Source organism: Suncus etruscus, chromosome 3, assembly GCF_024139225.1.
Source record: "Suncus etruscus isolate mSunEtr1 chromosome 3, mSunEtr1.pri.cur, whole genome shotgun sequence".
Classification (NCBI taxonomy): domain Eukaryota; kingdom Metazoa; phylum Chordata; class Mammalia; order Eulipotyphla; family Soricidae; genus Suncus; species Suncus etruscus.
Genome location: NC_064850.1, coordinates 42,385,984 through 42,405,305, shown reverse-complemented (window position 1 = coordinate 42,405,305; position 19,322 = coordinate 42,385,984). Strand labels below are relative to the sequence as shown.

At 52.0% G+C, this 19,322-nt stretch overlaps 1 protein-coding gene across 1 annotated transcript in view; it reads left to right on the top strand.

Annotated features, from left to right (window-relative positions):
• The window catches only part of BCL11B (BCL11 transcription factor B), a 92,962-nt gene extending 75,619 nt beyond the window's left edge, over window positions 1-17,343 (top strand). Inside the window, 2 exon segments of the mRNA XM_049769919.1 lie at window positions 14,671-15,791; window positions 15,846-17,343. Coding sequence (XP_049625876.1) covers window positions 14,671-15,791; window positions 15,846-16,775 — 2,051 coding nt within the window. The 3' untranslated portion in view covers window positions 16,776-17,343.
• The last annotated feature ends 1,979 nt before the right edge of the window (window positions 17,344-19,322 follow it).

The window sequence follows — 19,322 nt, the reverse complement described above, 5'->3', positions numbered from 1 at the left end:
GATATATTTTCTTCGGAAGCATGTGTCTCACTGAGCATCTCAGACTGTTCTGCTAGAGTTGCTTTGCTGAAAGTTTTGTGGGTGGCTGGACAGTTTTGAGACAGATACTTTTTTCATGTGTGGGGCCCTGGCATGTAATGGTGTTCTCATGTTCTTCCTTTCTCACTCAGTCCCTTCCTCCCTCCTCCTTCCCTCCTTCTTTTCCTCCCTCTCTCCTTCCCTCCCTCCTTCCCTCCCTCCTCCCTTCCTCCCTTCCTCCCTCCCTGCCTCCCTCCCTCCCTCCCTCCCTCCCTCCCTCCCTTCCTTCCTTCCTTCCTTCCTTCCTTCCTTCCTTCCTTCCTTCCTTCCTTCCTTCCTTCCTTCCTTCCTTCCTTCCTTCTTTCCTTCCTTCCTTCCTTCCTTCCTTCCTTCCTTCCTTCCTTCCTTCCTTCCTTCCTTCCTTCCTTCCTCTGTCCTTTCCTTTCTTTCTTTTCTTCCTTCCTCTCTTCCCCTTCCTTCTTTTTTCTTCCTTCTCCCCTCCCTTCCTTCCCCCAGTCTTCCTATACTTCCTTTTCTCCTCCCTCTCTCCCTTCTTTATTTCCTTCTTTCCTCCTCTTCTTCCACCCTTCCTTTCTTCTTCCATCCTTTCCTTTCTTTCTTCCTACCTCCCTGCCTTCTTCCCTCCTTCCCTTCCTCCTTTCTTTTCTTCTTTCTCCTTTTCTTTCTCCCTCCAGTCCTATACTTCCTTCTTTTCTTCCTCCCTTCCTTCTTTCTTTTATTCTTTTCTCCTTTTCTTCTATACTTCCTTCCCTCCTTCCTTTATTCCTCTCTTCCTTCCTCCTTCCCCTTCCCTCCTTCCTTCTTACCTTCCTTCCTCCCTCCCTTCTTTCCTTCATCCTTCCCTCCTTCCCTCCCTTCTTTCCTTTCTTCCTTTTTCTTCCCTCCCTCTCTTTCTTCCTCTCTACCTCTCTTTCTCCTTCCTTTCTTTCCTCATTTCCTTTCTCTTTTCCTTCTACCCTCTCCCTCCTTTCCTTTGTTCTTTCACTCCTTCCTCCTTTCTTTCCTTTCTTCTTCCTTCCTCCTTTCTTTCCATCTTCCCTTCTTTCTTTCCTCCCTTTGCTTCCTCCCTCCCTCCTTCCTTCCCTCCTTTCTTCTATTCCTCCTTCCCTCCTTCCTTCTTTCCTCCTCCCTTTCCTCCTCCCTTCTCCCTCCCTTCTTCCTCCCTTCTCCCTCCCTCCCTCCCTCCGTCCCCCTCCCTCCCTCCATCCCTTCCTCCTTTCCTTCCTTCCTTCCTTCCTTCCTTCCTTCCTTCCTTCCTTCCTTCCTTCCTTCCTTCCTTCCTTCCTTCCTTCCTTCCTTCCTTCCTTCCTTCCTTCCTTCCTTCCTTCCTTCCTTCCTTCCTTCCTTCCTTCCTCTCTCTCTTCCTCCCTACCTCTTCCCCTGCCTCTTTTCCTTCATCCCGTCCTTGCACAGGAACCCATTCCAGAATTCTGTTCTGTGCCTCAGTGCTGACTCACTCTTGGGGCATCCTAGAGATTGAGTCCAGTTATTTCTTCACCCACCTGGGTGGGTCCTGGGGCTGGAGTTCAGCAGGCTTTGTGCTGGGCCAAGAGGCTCTTTGCGGCTCGGCCACACCTTTGCTTCTGCTGTGCCTCACCTTGGCCTGGACTGGCATGTGGAAAACTCTGGCCTCTGCTTTCCCAGGACCTGGAACCTTGGATTTAGGCAGTCAAGTGGAGTGTATGGCTGGGGCCTCCTGGCCCCAGATAGTTCAGTTTGGGGTTCACCTCTGCTGTGACTTTTCCTCCCTCCACCCCTGCCCCCATCACCTCCTTTTCCCTTACCCTGGCCCCATTATTGCTTTCCTGGGCCAATGGGAGCTTTTGAGAATCAGCTTTTGGGGCATGAGAACAGCATGCCTGGCCTCTGCAGGTGACACCCAGGGTGCCTTCCAGTGGCAGGGACCCTGCTGTGCATCCCTGCATTTTTCCAGGGCACCTGTGTACAATTTGGGGTATCAGGTCCCCTTTCTTCATAGCCCCCCCAATGCCTGCCCAGCCTGAGTCCCCGGATGCAGTCATGCTGGGCTGCCTGGCAGCCTTGGCAGGAGCCGGAAGTCTGGGCACCGAGTGGGCCTGGCGAAGGGGCCTGGCCTGGCGGTCTCTCCGCCACAGGCGGGGTGGAGCGAGCTGGCACCAGGGCTCAGGGAAGGCTGCAGAAGTGCCGCGGGTTTTTCATATGGAAATGTGAAATAATGGGGTGATTAAATAGAGCTGTATATTAAAGTACATCTGACATTAGAATTACCATAATGTGCTGTAGCCTTAGGCTGAGTCCTTTATTGCCATCTGCGTCGGGCCCCCAATCCCCCGGGGAAGCGCTAAAATATTCTGAATAAACTCAGCTCGACTTCTTATTGAGAGTAAAATACCATTTGTGGCACGTCGTATTGATTCGTCTTAATTGTGGTGCAGAAAAGAACATTCAGGCGCTGATGACTTTTGTGCTCGGTGACAAGCTGGCTGGAGTCGCTCGGAGCTGTTGCAGTTGGTTAACCTGGTAGTCGGGCGACAGGAGCTGGGTGCCACCCCAGGGCGGCACAGCTGGGGCCCTGCCAGCCCGGCCTCTGCCCTCCCGTGGAGAGAAGTCCCCAGCTCAGGGACCCTAAAAAAAGTCCAGCCACTCCCCCTTCCTGCCATCTTGGCCCTACTTTTTCCTCCTGGGGTGAATGTGGCTGGAGTTTGCCCCCTCAGACAGGCAGGCTGCACAAGCCAGGAAGCAAAGTTCTGAAAAGCAACAATAACAACAACAATAAAGACCCCAAAAGACCCCACTGGACAGGTGAGCCCAGCCCAGCTGTTGGGCGTTTCAGGAGGAATTTCAGGGCCTTTTAAGGCCCTGGTCAGTGGCTGAAGTCTTGGGGGGAGGTAGTACCCTCTAGATAAGTGAGTTGTCAGAGGGAGCCAGAGTCCTTGGTGCGCCCATCACTGCTCCCCCCTTTGCAAGCTTTTCCCCCATAATTGCCTATGATTATGCACAATTTAAATATTCAAACATGCCCCACCAACCTTGGGCTAGCCAGGTTTTTATTACAGATTCAGAACCAGGGAATAACCTTTAACTTCAGAGACAAATGAGCCAAATTTACAAGTGCTTGTGCGCAGCTTTCCTGTTTTATCCCTCCCCGCGGACTGAGCACTTTCACGCTGCCACCGCCGCCACTCCGTGCTGCGTCCATTTATTACCACTCGTTTGTGGCGGCCAGTAATGAGTCTCCACGCATCGGCCCTGACCTCGAGAGAGAGAGCTCGACGTGGAGGCTCCGCAGAACGCCAATTATCCTCTCAGAACGAAGTGTCCGCACACTGACAAGAGGGCAGGAGCTCCGACCATCCTTCTGGGGATGCAGTGGGTAGATTGGGGTGGATTGCAGAGAAGGCAAGAAGGGCGTAGGCTGGTGTTGGGAGGAACAGATGATGGAGAAGGGATATATTCGGAGTCACTCTTTCCAGACCCTGTTGGCTTGCTGGGCTCTGCAGGGAAGCTGAGTTTTACACACCAAACTCTGCACACATGCGTGCACCTATGTATATGTGCTAGCAGCTTTGGGACTAGCCAGTTTTTATTACAGGTGAAAAGAAGTATTTCACTTTTCTTGTCTGTTTATTTCTTCATGTGCTTCAAATTTTTTTGGGGGGGGGAGGCCACACCCAGTGGTACTCAGAGCTTACTCTTGGCTCTGCACTCAGAAATTGCTCCTGACAGTCTCAGGGGACCATATGGGAAGTTGGGGATTTAACTGAGGTCTGTCCTGAGTTGGCCGCATAAAAGGCAAATGCCCTACTGCTGTGTTATTGCTCTGGCCCCCAAATTTTCCACTGAAGTGATGAAGATGGGCCAGAGAGAGTCCAGAGGGTTGAACTTGCCTTGTATGCTGCCAGTCCCAGTTTGAATACCTATGGTCTCCTAAACCCTGATCAGAATCATCCTTGAGCACAGAACCAGGAGCAAGCCCTGTGCACCAATAGTTACAGACATGGCCCTACAACCCTAAAAACAATTGGATAAAGGTTGGTTTGTCTTCTCTGTTTATTTTATTTTTTTGTTTTTGTTTTTCTTTTTGGTTTTTGGGTCACACCTGGCAGCGCTCAGGGGGTTACTTCTGGCTCTACACTCAGAAGTCACTCCTGGCAGGCTCAGGGGACCATATGGGATGCCGGGATTCGAACCACCATCCTTCTGCATGCACGGCAAACACCTTACCTCCATGCTATCTCTCCGGCCCCTTCTCTGTTCTTTTGTGGCTTCCTCAAGTCCTGTGCTGAGACTTCTAGAATCCTTTGGGCAGTCTGATATCGAGGGGAGGGTGGTGTGAAAAAAGGGAAGAAAACTTGGTTTGAGTCCCTGGAGCCCACAGGAACAGGGTAGGGTGTGGGGTGCATACAGGGGCCCCAATCCAACAAGATACTGGTTTTGGATCAGACAACCTACTTCCTGGGGTCCAACGCCTTAACAGGATTGAGTGGGAGAAGTCAAAGGAGTCTTGGTGGTGGGGAACCGGAAGATCTTGCTGTGTGTGAAAAGTCTCTGTGCATGCATGTATGACCTCAGCTCTGCCATCGGACTTAAACGAGGCTTGTTATTGCCATACCAGGTCCTGTGGTCAGCCTTGCCCTACACCGCGTCAGGGCTGAGGAGCTGTTTCATAAGCCACAAATGACACACGTGGCCAACCACAGACATGAGTTGAAATTGAGACTGTTGAGGGGAAGGTAGGGTGTAGGCAGGGCACCTGGGGCCTGCAGCTGCCATTTAAGCTTAAGACTGCTTTTCCGTTGAGAGCCTGGAGCATCCTTATCTTGAAGGTGCATCTCTGGCCCAGCATGTTCAGATGAGACAAGGCAACTCCTGCCTTTTGATGACCTAAAGTTTTCTTGTCCCCAACAGCTCTTGGCTTTAATAAACCTTGAGTGTGAGCCTGATACCTCCCCTGCCAACCATTTTGAAGGGATGGTTTGGATCATACGCAGGAGTTTTCAGGATTCTTGACTCTGGACTCGGAAGTTACTCCTGATAAGGTTGTAGGACCATGTGAAATGCCGGGAATTGAACCTAGATAGACCGCATGCAAGGCAAACACTGTCCTGCTGTACTATTGCTCCTTCTCCCAATTTTTGTTTATTTGTATTTGGGCTACACCCAGTGGCACTCAGATTCCATGCTCAGCAATTACTCCTGGCAATCCTCGGGGACCCCATGGGATGCTGGGGATCAAACCAAGATCAGCCACATACAAGGAAATTGCCCTCCCCACTGTGCTATCGCTCCAGCCCCATTTATTTATTTATTTTTGTTTAATTGGTGAGTTTCACTGGGTTGGAATTTCTAGTGACGTGATTGCCCATGATTGTTCTGCCCAGTTTCTTTGCCTGTTTGCAGAGTTCCCTGCACCCCCCCTTTGCCCCTTTGCAGCTCTGCCTCCAATCCCTCCCCTCCGAGCTGGGTCCCACCTCTACACCTCCAGACCTCTCTCAGCTCTGTATTTTCCCAGCTAGTTGTGCTGCTGCTGTCTCCCCTGCTGGGAGACTTGCCCTGACAAGTGACCTTAAGACGGACACAGTGCAAGACATTCTTGAGGTCACTGAAGGACCTAGAAGGGGTTGGCCTCTGCCCAGCATGGGGCCTGGTGTCCAGCAGAAGGGGGGCCTGGTGTCTGGAGCTGCTGGCTCATAGTTCAGGGCTCAGACCTGGGCCTCTTGATAAATTTTCTGGCATTGTTGGAGGCGGGGAATCAGCACCCAGAAGTGGGTTTCTCCTTCCATGAGACAGTTCTTCCTAGTTTAGACATGCCATGTGTAGTGGGGAGAGCCTGGCTTGGGAACCAGCACTTGCAGACTGGTGTTGGTGGGGTAATACTGCCTTCGCCATCCTTGCTCCATGACACAGTGGTCCTTTCTCTGCTCTCCTCCAGTACAGGCCCTCTGGACTTGGGCAGTGCCAAGCTGTGATCTGGCATGTTCAATTCTGCATGCTGGACTAAGCATCTTTCCTGGGGGGGCGTCTTTGTTCAAAGCAGGGATACCAGGGTTTGGGGGTGCACTGTTGTCTCAGGGAGCATGATATAGTGAATTTGGTCTCTGTGGCAGGTATACCTGTGCCTGCTCGGTGCATCAAAGCCACTTCTACTCTGGGGGATGGTCCCCAATACTCTGAGACTCCCCCATCACACCAAGCAGCTTCATTCTCACCAAGGATAGATGTGGCTGATTTCCTGTTCCAGGTCAGCAAGATGAGTTCACTGGAAGGTGGGCTGACTTGGTCTATTCAGCAAGAGCCCAGTAAATCTATGTGATGTACATATATACATATATATGTATATGTACATATATATTGAGAGAGATTATGAGAAAGAGGAACAAAGAGAGAAGGGGAGACAGAAGAAAGTAAGAAGAGAAGAGGAGAAAAAGAAGGAAAATGAGAGGAAAGGAGGAGAGAGAAGAGAGACCTCATGAGCTAGTGAGCATGTGTTTCTGCTGGAGCAAGTGGAAGCAGGCAGAGTGGGATAGTGGGGTTCCTGTTGATGTGGGTGAGAGGCCTCTCAGGAAGATTCTGAGTGCCTGGTGGTTCCCAGGGGGCAGTGATGGCCTCACAGGCTGGTTGGGAGAGTCACTGGACAGCTCTATAGTGGCTCAGGGTTAGGTGCTGAGCCGTGTCTGTTGTGTTTGAACCCAGTCCCCTGGGGACTCCCAGTATGTTGCTGGCCAGGATATACCTATGACCTGGTGTGGCTGAGAAGTCAGGACCAGGGCCAAGGCCCCCCTGGGTTGAGCCCTGCTTGAAAGAGAGACTGGGGTCAGAGGCTTCCTCCAGATAGGACAGACCATGGTGTCGGGGGACAGACAAAAACACGAATGTGGATAGGAGCTCATGTTTGAGGCAGGGACTCCCTGAGCCATGCTGCACCCTGCCTAGACCATAGCCTTTCAGTGTAGAACCCCAGGGGCAGCCCTTTACCAAAGCCCCACTTTGGTACACCTATAAATAATCAGTGTGGGGTGAGGAGGGAGGGGGCAGGTGACCAGCTGACCCACATGAGCTCCTGCCATTCTTCCCAACAGCCCCCTGGCACCTCTCACTTTTCAGTTCTGTCACTGGAAGTGTCCCCTGTCCTATTCCATGCTGAGTCCATATGGGCCCCCGTTTCTCTTTATCATCCCCAGGCAGGGCAGACGAGAGCTGCAACCACTGCTCTGGGCAGCCCTTGGTTCTCATGGCCCGTCCACCCTGAGCTTTAATTTCCTGGGCTCTGTGTACTGGGGCTGGGTCTGGAGTGCTGGGTGGAGGGGCCTGGGGAGTGTGGGGATAGATTGGTGATGTCTGGATAAGTGCAGGAAGGGAAGCTGGGTGCTGACATGAGGTGATTTCTGTGTTTCATAAGGCAGACCCAGGACTCTATTGGACATGGTAGAACTCCCCCCGCCCCAAGCCCTCAACAAAAGTGTATCTGCCTGGACCATTCCACGAGCTAATCAGCCTAGTAGTCCCAACTGACTCACTCCCACCACACACACTACATCTCAGTTCATTCATGGGCTGCAGAGACAGGTGAAACTCTCACCTTTTCACCCCTTACCCCTTACCCCCAACCTGGACCCACAAGCCTTGTCTGGCCTGCCTCATGCAGAAAGGTGTTTCCACCCATGACTCAGTTTCCACACTGCTCCTGCTAATGTCCATCCCTTGGGCTTTTGGACCCATGCAGGCCTGTGATAGTGCTATGATCAGTGCTCAGTTCCATCTGGGAGCTGTGCCAGACCTCCACTGTCAGAACTGGCTGGGAGAGTTGGACATGCCTGGATACTGCAGCTCAGACTCATAAGCAGCAATGCAAGGAGGCAGTCAAAGGACCTGGTCTCTCTGGGCATGGAAAATTGAGGAGGGAGGCTCTGTCCAGGTGGAGGTGGGGGGTGGAGCCCCTGAGGGTTACTTGGGGACTGTGCAGATTGACATCCAGTGACCAGAGGAGGATTTGATGCCTTCCAAGGGACCTGGCCCTTCCTAGGCAGCAGGAGAGAAGGGGTTCCCTCCATAGCAGACCTCAGGCCCTTTCCTGGTCCATTCAAGCTTCTCAGGTCCCTTTTCCTAGGTTTCCCCTGGAACCAAAACTGGGGTATCCCTGATAGAGTGTCCATAAGGAACAAAGGCATCTGGACTCCATTCTTGGCATAGAGAGAAGGCTGACTCCCAGGGGTGTGACTGGTTTCAAGTGGGGTGCTTGGACTGGCCACTTTTTGAGGGGGCCACACCTCACGGCACTCAGATGTTATTGCTGGCTCTGTGCTCAGAAATTACTCCTGATAGTGCTCGGAGACACTGTGGGTGGTTGAACCATGGTTGGCTGCATGCAAGGCAAATGCCCTCCCCACTGGACTATCACTCCAGCCCATAGGAATCCAGTTTTATATCAATTTCCAAAGGTTGATGTAAAACTAAGATGTCTCACAGTTTGCTAGTCTGGACACTCTGCACTTCTAGTGCCCCACAGAGGCTGCATTGAGATTCCTCCTGGAATTTAGTACTGCCAGAGAGACAGTGCCCCATACCCCCCGGATATGGGGGGCTGGTGCTGGGAAGGTCCATTAACCCCAGACATAGAAAAATTAAATGTAAGGCTGCGAGAGGCCTCTCGGGTTCTGGCTACAGGAACTCTGAATTCAGTGCCTGCCATTGTGGCCTGAGAATTGCCAAGTATTTCTGGGAGGCCCTGAGCATGCTGGGTCTGGCCAGAGACTTCAGCCCCAAGCCCTGCTGTGTCCCAGAAGCCTGGCATCACTAGCCCTGCTCATTGAACTGTCCAACATCAACAGAAGTTACTCCAGAACTCCTTGAGAACTGCTTGAGGCCCCCAAATAAAGCAAAAGTCCAAATGTTACATCTGCATGGAGTGGAGATGCAGAAAGGATGTGTTTATGAGCACGGTTCCCCCTTGACCCTGTCCAGTGCTTTGTGGGTGGCAGGCAGTCTGCTGACAAGGAAGCCAGGGAGGCTGGTAATATATCCACCCTGCTCTGGAGAGCATTTGATTGTGGAGAAAGTCTAAACTGAGTGGCGCTTGGGGTGCTGGTGAGCCGGGTTGGCGAATTTGAGATGCTTACAAGAGTCTTTCATTCAAGCCGGACCCAGCTACTAAGTGTGGGCATCAGGAATGTCTGGATGGGCAGGAAAGAAGCAAGTGGAGGTCGGGCATTGGTTCTGAGTGCATGCTGGAAGCCACAAGATGTGGCATTTCCTGGGCATTTCTCAGGCTTGGAGACCACAGGATCTGCATGGTAGGAGATGAGTCCTGCCAATCCCTGCCTCATCTCACTGGCACTCCAGGTCTGCAGCCTGCAAAGATGGGGTAATTGTGAGGATTGCATGTGCCCAACATGGAAAGTGTGGGGTAAATTTTCTAGCAAAAAAAAAAAAAAAAAAGAAACATTCTGAGGAGGAGCTTTAAAAGCTCTTTCTGACACCTTTTCATTTTTAGTTTTTTGGCCATACACGGCAATTCTCAGGTGTTACTCCTGTCTCTGTGCTCAGAAATCACCCCTAGTGGAATTAGGGGAACCCTATGGGATGCCAGGGATTGAACCCAGGTCAGTTGTGTACAAGGCAAATGCTTTCACCACTGGCTATCACGTCATCCCCTGATATTGTTCAGTTCTTAAAAGTGAGTTGGCCCACTTAAGGCTACTCAGAGGCCAGATACAGCCATGGATGTGGAAATGGCCAATTAATTTAGGGGCACACCTGGCAGCACTCCTAGCTTTGCACTCAGAAATCACCCTGGCAGACTCGGGGGACCATATGGGATGCCGGGGATTGAACGTGGGTTAGTCTAGGGTCAGCTGCATGCGAGGCAAATGCCCCACTGCTGTGCTATCACTCCATCCCCTATTTTATTTTTTTAAAGGGGAAGAGAATGGGGAGAGCTGTCTGGTGTTTGAGGGCTAATGATTCAGAAGCTGCCAGATCCCAGAAAGAGCTTGACCTATGGTAAACACTGTCAGGACTCTGAGGGTATTTGTGGGTACAGAGGTGCAGGGAGAGGAAGCCTGGCCTGGTGTGGGTCTGTGGCCCTGAGACACATACCCATCTTCCCTGCTACTTCCTTACAGCTCTGCTCTAAGCTAGTGTTAAAAATGTCTCCTCCACGTTTCCTTTTTCAAACAAGAAGTGGAAACATCTGAACTCTTCAGGACATGCACCCACATGCTTCCCAGCAGCCGCATTTTCAGGTTTTATTGTTTGGTTTTGTTTTGTTTCCCCCAGAATTTTTTCATCGGCCATTTTGCCTGTGAGAACAGCCTTCATTCTAGGCCTTTGCAGACCAGCCATAGAACTTTCTAGAAAAAAGGAGATGGGGAACTGTGCTCTGGAGAGCCCCAGGAAGAGGAAGATGCTGACAAAGGAGATGGAGAGAGGGAGGGAGGAAATTGGCTCGAGGTCCATTGTGGCAATACCTGGGTGGTACTGGGCTACTGTGAAAAGTTGGGTGCCAGGAGCACTCTCAGTACTAGGGCCCTCTGGCATGTGGGAGACCTGTTAGTATATGTTGTCATGAACATGGATTGAGACTTGAATAAAAGTTTTGCAGGCATGTTGGGCTCCAGCCATAGTAGAGCGAGGAGGGTGCTCTCCTTCCCCACAACCAGCCTTACTTGATCCCGGCACTTCATAGTGTCTCCTGAGCACTGCCAGGAATGATCATTGAGCACAGAGCCAGGAATAAGCCCTGGTGCTTGCCAAGTGAGGCCCCAAAACCAAAAAAGAGAAAAGAAAGTTTTGTAGACAAAACTCAGATGCTGAAGCAGGTACTGTTTAAGTAGACGTTTCCTGGGCCATCTCCTGCCCTGGTGCTCCTTTTACTTATGTGTCCTGTCCCTCACCCGTGCCCTGCTGCCCACTTTAGATTATGATGCCCGGGTCCTATCCCTGTGCTGTCCACCTGTGCCTGTCCATCAGTGGCCTGATCTTGTCTTTGCATGGTTTTCTGTGCAGTTCATGTGCTCTTGATCAGAAATCTACAGCTGTAGTACAGTGGAGAGGATGCTTGCTTGCACGAGGCCAACCCAGGTTTGATCTCCAGCATCTCATAGGGTTCTCCGAGCCCAGCAGGAGTGGTTCCTGAGTGCAGTCAGGAATGGTCCCCAAAACAAAACAAAAAAAAATCTGCAGCTCTGGGCCCTGTTGCCGAAGCCCAGAGGCTCCTGTCACCTCTGCCCTGCCTCTGAGAATCCTAATCTGCTGGTCATCTGGGGTTGGCCCTAGGTGAGAGAATTAAGAGCATGATTGGTCCCCTATAGGATGCCAGGAATGAAACCTGGATTGGGCACATTGGGAGAGTGGAACACCCTCCCCCCTGTTCTGTCCCTCACAACTGAGCAAGTCAGACTTTGGGATTTCTAGTCTTCCTTTCTTGTCTCTCTCCCCAACTCCCTGTTCTTCACCACCACGAACATACAGTGGAGACAGGGAGGAATGACTCTGGCAAAGCCCACTGCCCCGCATCTGGTCTTGGGTGGCCCCAGGACTAGAATTCTCATCCAGCATGTCCTCATCACCTTTGGCACTATCCTATGATGCTGTCCCATAGGAGCCTGTTGACATTTGGGCTGCAGGTGAAGCCCCACTAGTAGGGGATCATGACATTTGTTTTTATTTGTTTTTATTTTGGTTGTTGGGTCACACTTGGTGAGGTTCAGGGCTGATTGCTGGCTCTGTGTTCAAGGGTCACCCTGGATGGTGCTCAGGGGACCATATAGGGTGCCAGATTCAAACACAGTTGGCTATTTGCAAGGCTGGTACCCTCCCAGCTGTGCTATGGCTTCAGAATGATGATCATTTGGTTTGAGTCCCCTGGTTTCTACTGTTGAGATCTCAGCTCACCCTTCCCCCTAAATCTTTGGGTTTAAAACAAAAATAAATCTCGCACAGGGGTCAGAAGTCATTGGCAAGAGTTTGTGAGGGAGAGTAGGGTATCTATGTCCCCTGTTCTCTTACACCTGCTTAGGAAAGGTGGGAGGGAGAGAGGCAGTGCTTTAGGGGTACCCTGTGTGTGAGTTTGCCCAAGTCTGGGATTAGTGTCTCTCTATCCCTTCTGGGTGGTCCAGCATGGGTGGTGGAAGGCAACCTCCTTCTAATGGGAGGTTCTGAAAGGAAGGCAAAGCCCCCAGGAGGCAGGAGGGAAGGGATGGAGTCCTGACATATTTCGGCATCTGGTCTGGTCATCTGCATGGTCAACCCACCTTCCTGGAGCTGGCGCACAAGTATCCTGCTGGGCCCGAGGAGATGGGCTTTGTGTGTGGGTTTGGGGGATTGAGTGTCCCTGTCTGGAGGTCTCTGAAGGTCTCCAGTACCTGTCCTACTTACCTGAGTTTAAATTTGCTGCCACATGCCTGAGCATCTCCCAAGGCCATACCCAAGTGCTACCAGAACTCTCTGTCTCTTATTCTCTATCTGTCTCTCTCACACTGTCTCTCATCCTCCTTTTCTCCCTCCATCTCTGTGTCCTTCTTCTGTCCCTCTATCTGTCTCTGATTTTCTGTTTTTTACTTTTTCTCCATCTCTCCTCCTGTCTCTGACTTTTCTCTGTTTCTCTTTCCATCTTTGCCTTTCTGACTCTGTCTCTTCCATCTCTGTCTCTATATGGTTTAGAAGACAAGCCAGCATTTAAAGGATACTCTCTGGTCTCTGTGTTTGGGAAACCATGCAACATTAGGGATTGGACCCATATTCCAAGTGCTTGGAGCCAACACCCTGGGCAGCTCTTTCTCCTTAAAATAAAAATGTCTGGGCCCGGAGAGATAGCACAGTGGCGTTTGCCTTGCAAGCAGCCGATCCAGGACCAAAGGTGGTTGGTTCAAATCCCGGTGTCCCATATGGTCCCCCGTGCCTGCCAGGAGCTATTTCTGAGCAGACAGCCAGGAGTAACCCCTGAGCAACGCTGGGTGTGGCCCAAAAACCAAAAAAAAAAAAAAAATAAATAAAAAAAAATAAAAATGTCTGGGCCCAGAGAGAGAGCACAGCAGCGTTTGCCTTGCAAGCAGCCTATCCAGGACCTAAGGTGGTTGGTTCGAATCCTGGTGTCCCATATGGTCCCCCTTGCCTACCAGGAGCTAGTTCTGAGCAGACAGCCAGGAGTAACCCCTGAGCACCGCCGGGTGTGGCCCAAAAGCAAAACAAAACAAAAATGTCTGTGATATGGGGAGAAATATTCAAAATCTAGAGAGCAGCCTGGCATGCAGAGGGCCCAGAGTTCTGTTTCAGGGACCACAGGGTTTCCAGAACACGGCCAGGTGCAGCTCTGCAGGTCCCCAAACACCATCAGACTGGAGCAGCTTTTCACGGGACCCCTCCCCCCCCCATATCTCACCATTAGGCTCTTATTGCTAGAAGCACCAAAAGAGACCCCCAGAGCCTCCAAAGAAATAAGTGAATGAGAACAAAATGTTTGGAAGAAGTTCTTGTGATTTTCAGAATCCCCAGCATGAGCTTTGCCAGAGGGGGTGCACTGGGACCCTGTCAGTGTCTGGGGACTATTTCTGCCCCCTCTGGGGGATGGGTTTTAGAGGGGACATTGTTCACCATATCTAGCCACAGGGAAGCTCACACATGTATGTACACGTGTGTGCATGCATACACATGAATAAATGCACAGTTGTCCAGTGTGTGCATTGCTGGTGATCCCTTGACTAGCCAGGCCTGGCCACGATGGTCACAGATACAGGGGAGAACAATGGCAGTCCCTAGGTTTCTCCAGCATACCCTGCCTTACCCTAACTCTGAGATCTTGCATGTCCCAGACTCTAGCCCATTGGGCTATGAGGTTATACAGGATAGGAAGACCTTTCTGGGCCTGGAGAGATAGTCAGGGGTCTCTGACCCTATTGCTTTGTAGGCACCTGATTCTGGTTCTATCCCCAGTACCACAGATGGTCCAAATACTGTCAGGAATTAGTCCACACTGAGCCAGGAGTAGCCTCTCAGCGCCCGCAGGTCTGACCTCAAGCCAATCCCTCCTCACCTTCAAGATCTTTTTTTGTTTTGTTTTCTTTTGCTCTGTTTGGGGGCCACATTTGGCGGTGCTCAGGGCTCCTAGCTCTGTGCTCAGGGATGACTCCTGGTGGGCTCAGGGGACGTGATGGAATGCTAGGGATTGAACTGGGGTTCACAGCATGCAAGACTTTTATTTTCTTTTCTATTTCTTTCCTTTTCTGGGGGGGGGGGGTGGAGCAGCTGAGCCATGCTCTGCAGCATTCAGGGGTTACTCTTGACTCTGTGCTCAAAGATTATTCCTGGCAGGTTTCAGGGACCCTATAGGATGCTGAGGATTCGACCCTGGTCGGTCACATGCAAGGCAAACACCCTCCTCACTGACCCTTTAACATGTTTTGTTTAGGGAAACAAGACCAGGAGCTGAAATCACTTGCTGATCCCCCAGTGGCCATTCCCAATTTCTCAATACTCCGGGAGGAAAGCGATGCTAAAGGGTCTCCTCCCTTTGGATTAGGTCAGCCCGGGTGCCCCCTTAAGAGGCAGGATTAGGCCCCTCCCCACTCGTCCTCCCATCCCTCCTCCCTGCGCCCTGTAACTCAGGCCTCTTCTACTCACGTTCTCTCCCCTTTTCCCTCCCGTGTGTCTCCCCAGGTAAAGATGAGCCTTCCAGCTACATTTGCACAACATGCAAACAGCCCTTCACCAGCGCGTGGTTCCTGCTGCAGCACGCGCAGAACACGCACGGTTTCCGCATCTACCTGGAGCCCGGCCCGGCCAGCAGTTCGCTCACGCCGCGCCTCACCATCCCGCCGCCCCTGGGGCCCGAGGCCGTGGCCCAGTCCCCGCTCATGAATTTTCTGGGGGACAGCAACCCCTTCAACCTGCTGCGTATGACGGGGCCCATCCTGCGGGACCACCCGGGCTTCGGCGAGGGCCGCCTACCCGGCACCCCGCCCCTGTTCAGCCCTCCGCCCCGGCACCACCTAGACCCGCACCGCCTCAGTGCCGAGGAGATGGGGCTCGTCGCCCAGCACCCCAGTGCCTTCGACCGAGTCATGCGCCTGAACCCCATGGCCATCGACTCCCCCGCCATGGACTTCTCGAGGCGGCTGCGTGAGCTGGCGGGCAACAGCTCCACACCGCCGCCCGTGTCCCCGGGGCGCGGGAACCCTATGCACCGGCTCCTGAACCCTTTCCAGCCTAGCCCGAAGTCCCCGTTCCTGAGCACCCCGCCTCTGCCACCCATGCCCCCGGGGGGCACGCCGCCGCCGCAGCCCCCGGCCAAGAGCAAGTCGTGCGAGTTCTGCGGCAAGACCTTTAAGTTCCAGAGCAATCTCATCGTGCACCGGCGAAGCCACACGGGCGAGAAGCCCTACAAGTGCCAGCTGTGCGACCACGCGTGCTCGCAGGCGAGCAAGCTCAAGCGTCACATGAAGACGCACATGCACAAGGCCGGCTCGCTGGCCGGCCGCTCGGACGACGGGCTGTCGGCCGCCAGCTCCCCGGAGCCCGGCACCAGCGAGCTGACCGGAGAAGACGCGCTCAAGGCGGCCGACGGGGACTTTCGGCATCACCACGAGAGCGACCCATCGCTGGGCCCCGAGCCCGAGGAGGAGGACGAGGAGGAGGAGGAGGAAGAGGAAGAGCTGTTGCTGGAGAACGAGAGCCGTCCGGAGTCTAGCTTCAGCATGGACTCGGAGCTGAGCCGCAACCGGGAGAACGGAGGAGGCGGTGTCGGGGGCATCGGAGGCGGCGGCGGCGGTGGCGGCGTGGTGGTGTCCGGTGTGGCCGGGGTGGGCGGTGGAGGCGGCGGCGCCGTGGTCAAGGCCCTGGCCGACGAGAAGGCCCTGGTGCTGGGGAAAGTCATGGAAAACGTGGGTCTGGGCGCGCTGCCCCCGTATGGAGAGCTGCTGGCCGACAAGCAGAAGCGCACGGCCTTCTTGAAGCGCTCCGTGGGTGACCCCGGAGGCGACGACGAGGACGATGCGGGCGGCTGCGGGGATGCGGGTCCTGGGGGTGCAGTCAATGGGCGCGGGGGTGGCTTCGGCCCTGGCACCGAGCCCTTCCCGGGTCTCTTCCCACGCAAACCACCACCCCTGCCCAGCCCGGGGCTGAACAGCGCGGCCAAGCGCATCAAGGTGGAGAAGGACCTGGAGCTGCCACCCGCCGCGCTCATTCCCTCGGAGAACGTCTACTCGCAATGGCTCGTGGGCTACGCCGCCTCGCGCCACTTCATGAAGGACCCGTTCCTGGGCTTCACGGATGCGCGCCAGTCGCCATTCGCCACGTCGTCCGAGCACTCGTCGGAGAACGGCAGCCTGCGCTTCTCCACGCCGCCCGGAGACCTGCTGGACGGCGGGTTGTCGGGGCGCAGCGGCACAGCGAGCGGGGGCAGCACGCCGCATCTGGGTGGCCCCGGGCCTGGGAGGCCAAGCTCCAAGGAGGGTCGCCGCAGTGACACGTGTGAATACTGCGGCAAAGTGTTCAAGAACTGCAGCAACCTGACCGTGCACCGACGGAGCCACACGGGCGAGCGGCCTTACAAGTGCGAGCTGTGCAATTATGCGTGCGCGCAGAGCAGCAAGCTCACGCGCCACATGAAGACACACGGGCAGATTGGCAAGGAGGTATACCGCTGTGACATCTGCCAGATGCCCTTCAGCGTCTACAGCACCCTGGAGAAGCATATGAAAAAGTGGCACGGTGAGCACTTGCTGACTAGCGACGTGAAAATCGAGCAGGCCGACCGCAGCTAAGTGTGTGCCCTGTGTGTGTGTGTGTGCCCTGCGTGCGCCCTACCCGGCCTGCGCGCCCAGCCCCGTAACCATGGACCCTTGCCAATGGAGAGAATGCTGACCTGATATTTACTGGCCTCCTCCTCCTCTTCCTCTTTCTCTGCCCAACTTCCTCCCCCCCACCACCACCACACACACCTCCTCCATCTCAACGCCACTTAGCACCCCACGTATCCCGGCACCCAGGCCAGGCAGAGACCCTCTGTTGAAAACCTGATCTGCAAAAGTCCTTTGGAAAACTGAGGGTGGATTAAGGCAGTAAAAAGGAAAAAAAAAAAAAAAAAAAAAAAAAAAAGGGAAAAAAAAAGAAAAAAAATATTGTGGAGCCTTTTAACTGTGCAATAATTTCTGTATTTATTGGGTTTTGTAAATTTTTTTTTTTTTGGCATGTGCAGGTACTTTTTCTTCTATCGGTTCTAATTCCTTTGAAAAGATTTTGTTGGGTAGCCATCCCTTTATTATTATTATAATTATAATAATTATTTTTTTGGAAACCCTGTAGTAACCTGAGCAGTGACTCGCAAGCAATGTAGAGGGGGTGCATATCTTTTAAATTATAATTTCGGGGTGGGGGGTGGGTGCTGCTTTTTTGAAATTTAAGCTAAGCATGTGTAATTTCTTGTGAAGAAGCCAACACTTAAATGACTTTTAAAGTTGTTTACTTTTATATTCTTTAAAAAAAGATTTTTTTTTTTTGGTCCTGAAATAAAATGTGGCATGTGTTTTTGGTTTCATTTTGGGGGTGGGGTGGGGGATGGATGTGTACAGCGATTACAATCTTTCGAGTTGTAGCACTTTGTTTCAAAAATAATCGGAATATGGAGTTGTAGCACTGAGATTGTCCTGAGGGACAGAGGCCTTTCTGTGCTGATTTCAACCTTTCCCATGAGCTAAGTAAAGCTTTGGGGGGGAACCCCCAGAAAACTCAGCACTGCTAGAAAAACAGGAGTTTTAGGGAAGCTGCCCGAGATGGTGAGAGCATATTTAATCTGGGGGCGCACTCAGTCTTTCTTGAAAAAGTCAGGGGGCGCCTTGAGTGCTGGTCACAAATGCACTATTGGCTGTGGGGTTCACTCCACCCTACTTTGGGCTGAGGGTATTTCTCGGGGAGCAGGTTGTGGCTGGTAGTGATCCAGAAAGGATGCCAGGTGCATTATAGTGTAGCCGTCTTTTTATATATAGGCTGAACAGTCTCTCTCTCTCTCTCTCTCTCTCTCTCTCTCTCTCTCTCTCTCTCTCTCTCTCTCTCTCTCTCTCTCTCTCTCTCTCACTTCCTCTCTCATCTCTCTCTTTTCTGGATCATGCCACCACCAAACTCCCAAGTTCATTCTACATGTGATCACTGAATCCCTTCCCAAACAGACAAGTGCCCCCCATTTCCCTTAGAGAATTTAGGGGACCAGGCAGGGGTCTCTCCCTTCTATGCCCTGCACACTGATGCCATCACTAGGAGAGGCTGGGAGAGGCAAGGGAGCCCTGACATTGTGTTTCCCTTTTCCTGGAAATACCAGGGATCATTCCATCTGACGGTGCCCAGGCTACTTCCCAATGTTTTTGTTCTGTCCCATTAGGTTGGAAGATGCTAAACATTGAACTCTTGAGATTAGACATTTGTCTTTTGTTGACCCGCACTTTAATGCTTTTGTTTGCATTTAAATGAAATGGCTTCTAAACAAGAAATTGCAACATCTTTTCTCTGGCCCCAAAGCTGGGCTTGACTGTATCGGATGCTGAGATTCGAGTGTCAGTGTTGCTAAGCATGGCATTCACAATACTGGCACTATAAAGAATAAAATAAAAAAACACCCCATAATTTATTGGACAGTTTTTTTTTCTACTGCCATTCAATTTGATGTGAGTGCCTTGAAACGAATCTTCCTATTCGAGTCTCTTGAGACAAATGCAAAACTTTTTTCTTTTTTGGGAAATGAAAAGACTTTTTTTTTTTTTTTTTAAAACATGAAACGAGAATAGTCCATTCTTTAGAAACCAAGCCACATTTTCTTTACAATGTTGAATCTCCTGGTTGAAGATAGAGGACATGAAAAATGCCATAAACCAATCGAACTGACCACACAACACAGCTGGGACCTCCTTTAGCTGAGTGTCACACCTCAGTCCCTTCCAGCAGGGGCCAACGCTGCTGCTTCGAGGCGGAAGGAAGGTAATTTACTGCTGACTAAAAACTTCAAGTGACCCGAAGGGCAAGTGGAAATGGTGGAACCCACAAACCCATTCAGGAGCAATGGCTTATTGTTTTCCTAAAGTTCGATTGAGTACACTCTGTCTTAAAAATACGTTTACAGTATTGGATACATACAAGGGTAAAAACAAAAAACAAAAAAAAATTGTGTGTATGTGTGTGGGAGCTCTCATTATTCCCCCCCCCCAGTTTGCTTACTAGTTTATCAAAAATGATACCAACAGTGGCTGCGTGTATATTGTTTTTCTTTGGTGACGGGGTTTTAGTATATATTATATATATTAAAATTTCTTGATTACTGTAAA